Source organism: Acanthisitta chloris, unplaced genomic scaffold (assembly GCF_000695815.1).
Source record: "Acanthisitta chloris isolate BGI_N310 unplaced genomic scaffold, ASM69581v1 scaffold26027, whole genome shotgun sequence".
NCBI classification, from domain to species: domain Eukaryota; kingdom Metazoa; phylum Chordata; class Aves; order Passeriformes; family Acanthisittidae; genus Acanthisitta; species Acanthisitta chloris.
The window spans coordinates 1-3,912 of NW_008681340.1; the positions used below are offsets into that span (position 1 = coordinate 1).

At 57.5% G+C, this 3,912-nt stretch overlaps 1 protein-coding gene across 1 annotated transcript; it reads right to left on the bottom strand.

Annotated features, from left to right (window-relative positions):
• Nucleotides 1-1,068: 1,068 nt before the first annotated feature.
• On the bottom strand, nucleotides 1,069-2,942 carry DLX3 (distal-less homeobox 3; the record flags this gene model as incomplete). The annotated part of the gene is made up of 2 exons (XM_009078081.1): nucleotides 2,624-2,942; nucleotides 1,069-1,259 (listed from the first exon to the last, which is right to left on the bottom strand). Coding segments are annotated over exons 1-2 (510 nt in total), but the record flags the coding sequence as incomplete, so codon positions are not given.
• Nucleotides 2,943-3,912: the final 970 nt, after the last annotated feature.

Genomic DNA, 3,912 nt, shown 5'->3' on the forward strand with positions numbered 1-3,912 from the left:
GAGGGCACCGGGCAGGGCTCTGGGGGAGTCACAGTGGTGACAACCCCCTTGTCCTCCCAACCAACAGATCCGTGGGGACAGTTTGTCCCCACGACCCTCACCATGAGGGTTAACCCCGAATCTGGGTGGCTCCTGAGGAGGACAAACCCATCCCACACATCCCTGCTCTTCCAGTCCAGCCTGAAGTGCCACCCCAGTGCAGGGTCTGAGGGGTGGGGAGCTGGTCCCCAAATCCCTTCCCTCTGCCTGGATCAAGCAGGATAGGGCAGTCTGAGCCGAGGAGGGATGAGGGAAGGCCAGGCAGGAGGAGCAGGGTGCAGCCCCAGGTCCCTGTCCTCTTGTGGGATTTGGGATCAGGATCTGCTGCTGGGATGGGAAGTCCTGAGAATCCCATCCTGAGCACCACATCCTGAGCTCCCTGTCCTGGGCACCCCGTTCTGAGCACCCTGACCTGGGCACCCTGACCTGAACACTCTGTCCTGAGCACCCTGACCTGAGCACCCTGACCTGAGTGTCCCATCCTGAGCAACCCATGCTGGGATGGGGTGTCCTGAGCACCCTGTCCTGAGCATCACATCCTGAGTGTCCCATCCCACCTGGAACTTGGTGCCCCACATTCCCAGGACATGTGCTGGGTGTGCTGTTCCTGGGTGTGCTGCTGACCCAGGACCTTCCCAGGCACCAGGGCAGGATTCAGCCCCAAGCCCTATGGGGTGTGTGAGCAGAGCAAGGTCTGGGATGGAGCTCCAAAGGGAGTGGGACAAACCCCAAAACTGGGACACAGGACATGGCTAAGGTCTGTCCCCTCTCTCTGCTAGTTTCCTCCTCTCTACTTTGCCCCTGGCAAAGCAGATCTGCTCCATCTGACAACAAGGACCCCTGTGCCTATGAGAAATCATGAAACAGCCAACCCCAGGGACCTCCTCTATGCTCCCCAGGAGCAGAATCCCCTCCCAAATCCACACCAATGCATGTTTTGCAAGGAGCAGGAAAGCTTTGACTCCCTCTCTGCTGATCCCTCCTGCCCATGGTTGGGAACTGGGGTGTCGGGGGAGGCTCAGCCCTTACCTGTGTCTGGGTGAGCCCCAGCTGGGCAGCCAGTTCGGCCCGTTCGGGCAGTGCCAGGTACTGGGCTTTCTGGAATCGTCGCTGCAGAGCTGCCAGCTGGTAGCTGGAGTAGATGGTACGAGGTTTACGGATCTTCTTGGGCTTCCCATTGACCATCCGAACCTCCGGCTCCGGCTCCTCCTTCACCGACACTGGGCACAGAGCACAGGGGTGAGGCTGCTGAAGGGGTCCCAGTGCAGTCATCCTCCTCCCCAGCTCAGGGTCATCCCACTCTGAGTGCTGCCACTGCCCCTAGGACACCCCCTGGGATAGCCCCTGGATGCCACATCCAATGTGGATCTATCCCACTGTGTCCACCCAGGGACGCCAGAGTGGGGTGAGCTTTGCCCCCAACATTCATCAGCAGTACAACATCCCATCCCCAACTTGGGGACACTTAGAGGGGTACAGCTCCACAAAACTCCCTCTGCATTCCTTTCAAACTCCCTCTGCCATCCCTTAAAACTCCCTCTGCCATCCCTTAAAACTCCCTCGGCCATCCCTTAAAACTCCCTCCGCATTTCCACCAAACTCCCTCTGCAATCCCACAGGCTTCTCTCTGGAAGCCTATGAAGCTCTGTCTGTAATCCCACCAAACTCCGTCTACATTTCCATCAAACTCCCTCTGCATTCCCACCAATTTCCCTCTGCAATGCCCCAAAACTCTCTCTACATTTCCACCAAACTCCCTCTGCAATCCCCCAAAACTCCCTCTTCATTCCCACCAAACTCTCTCTGTGTTCCTACCAAACTCCCTCTGCATTTCCACCAAACTCCCTCTTCATTTCCACCAAAATCCCTCTCATTCCCACCCAACTCCCTCTTCATTCCCACCCAACTCCCTCTTCATTCCCACCCAACTCCCTCTTCATTCCCACCCAACTCCCTCTTCATTCCCACCCAACTCCCTCTTCATTCCCACCCAACTCCCTCTTCATTCCCACCCAACTCCCTCTTCATTCCCACCCAACTCCCTCTTCATTCCCACCCAACTCCCTCTTCATTCCCACCCAACTCCCTCTTCATTCCCACCCAACTCCCTCTTCATTCCCACCCAACTCCCTCTTCATTCCCACCCAACTCCCTCTTCATTCCCACCCAACTCCCTCTTCATTCCCACCCAACTCCCTCTTCATTCCCACCCAACTCCCTCTTCATTCCCACCCAACTCCCTCTTCATTCCCACCCAACTCCCTCTTCATTCCCACCCAACTCCCTCTTCATTCCCACCCAACTCCCTCTTCATTCCCACCCAACTCCCTCTTCATTCCCACCCAACTCCCTCTTCATTCCCACCCAACTCCCTCTTCATTCCCACCCAACTCCCTCTTCATTCCCACCCAACTCCCTCTTCATTCCCACCCAACTCCCTCTTCATTCCCACCCAACTCCCTCTTCATTCCCACCCAACTCCCTCTTCATTCCCACCCAACTCCCTCTTCATTCCCACCCAACTCCCTCTGCAATCCAAGGGCACAGTGGGACGGACACAACCCCTCTCCCCTCTGCATCCTACCTGCTTCTTGTGCCGGGAGCTGCTGGTCCCTGAAGTGGCTGTACTGGCGGTAGGAAGGGCTGTAGGAATAGTCAGACTTGGGCGAGTAGGTGCTGGCGGTGCCGATGCCGTTGAGGTTGAACTGGTGGTAGGGGTAGTGGCTCACGGGTTGGCTGTAGGACTGGCCCGAGTAGTAGTCGTGTTGGCTGGTGTAGTAGCCCAAATCGGTGACAGAGGACTCAGGTAAGGTGGGAGAGTCCTTGGAGGCTGCATGGCAGCTGAGCGAGCCCGAGAGGTCGGTGAGGATGCTGGAAAGCTTCTTATCAAAAGAGCCGCTCATCGCTGGGATTGGGGCGGGGGGAGCTGCCTGCCTGGTGGGGACCCCCCAACCTGGCGGCTCTGGCTGCCCACGACGTGCCTGGAGCTGCCTCCTCCGCTGGGGCTCTTTGCAAGGAGCAACCAAGAGTCTGTGCCCAAACCTCCAGCCCCAGCCGCCTGCTTAAAGCCTTTAATTAGGGAGCAGGGCAGGGTGGGTGCGCATTCCGATTGGCTCCAGAAATATTGCCTGGGAGGCAAAATAGGCTCCTGCCTCCTCCTGTGTGGGTTTTTTTTTTTTTTTCTCTCTCTCCCTTCTTTTTTTTTTTTGCCTTCTTTCCCTCTCTCAAGAAACAACAAAGAGCGGGTGAAGGAGGGAGAAGGAAGAAATACAGAGCACAGGGTCCTGTCTGCCCCTCACTGTGGGGGGCAAGGGTGGGCTGGTTTGCAAGGGGAATTTGGGGGGATTTTGGAGGGGATTTGTTGAGGAGAGGGGAGGAGGAGGGTTGGGGAGGAGGATGGATCCAAGCTTGGAGTTGGGGGGGCTATAGGGGTATGTTTTAGGGTCTTCCCCTTTCACCCCAGATCCCACCTACTCCCAGCAGCATCTCCCAGTTCAATGCCATCCCCAAGGCACAGCCCCCCCAACCTCCTGGAGCAGACTCACGTGTCCCAAACCTTTCCGTGCCCTGTGGGAATCTCAGGATGGTGACAGGCCCTGATTTTGGGGGGACACCCCTTCAACTAGGGGCTCTGTGCCCCTATCCCACCCCAATCAGAGCCCTGACCCCTCCACTGCCCTAAGACCCCCCAGAAGCATCACCCAGCTCAGGGTCTCTGCATCCCTTGAGCACTCACAGAAGTATCCCCAGCCCTCCTAGCACCCCAGGGTGGGGGTGAGTGGGTGGGGGGCAGCTTTGCTAGAGGTTTTTTATTTTTTTGGGGGGTGGGCTCTGCCTCTGCTGGCAGATCCTTATGCTGAGAGGGGCTGGGGG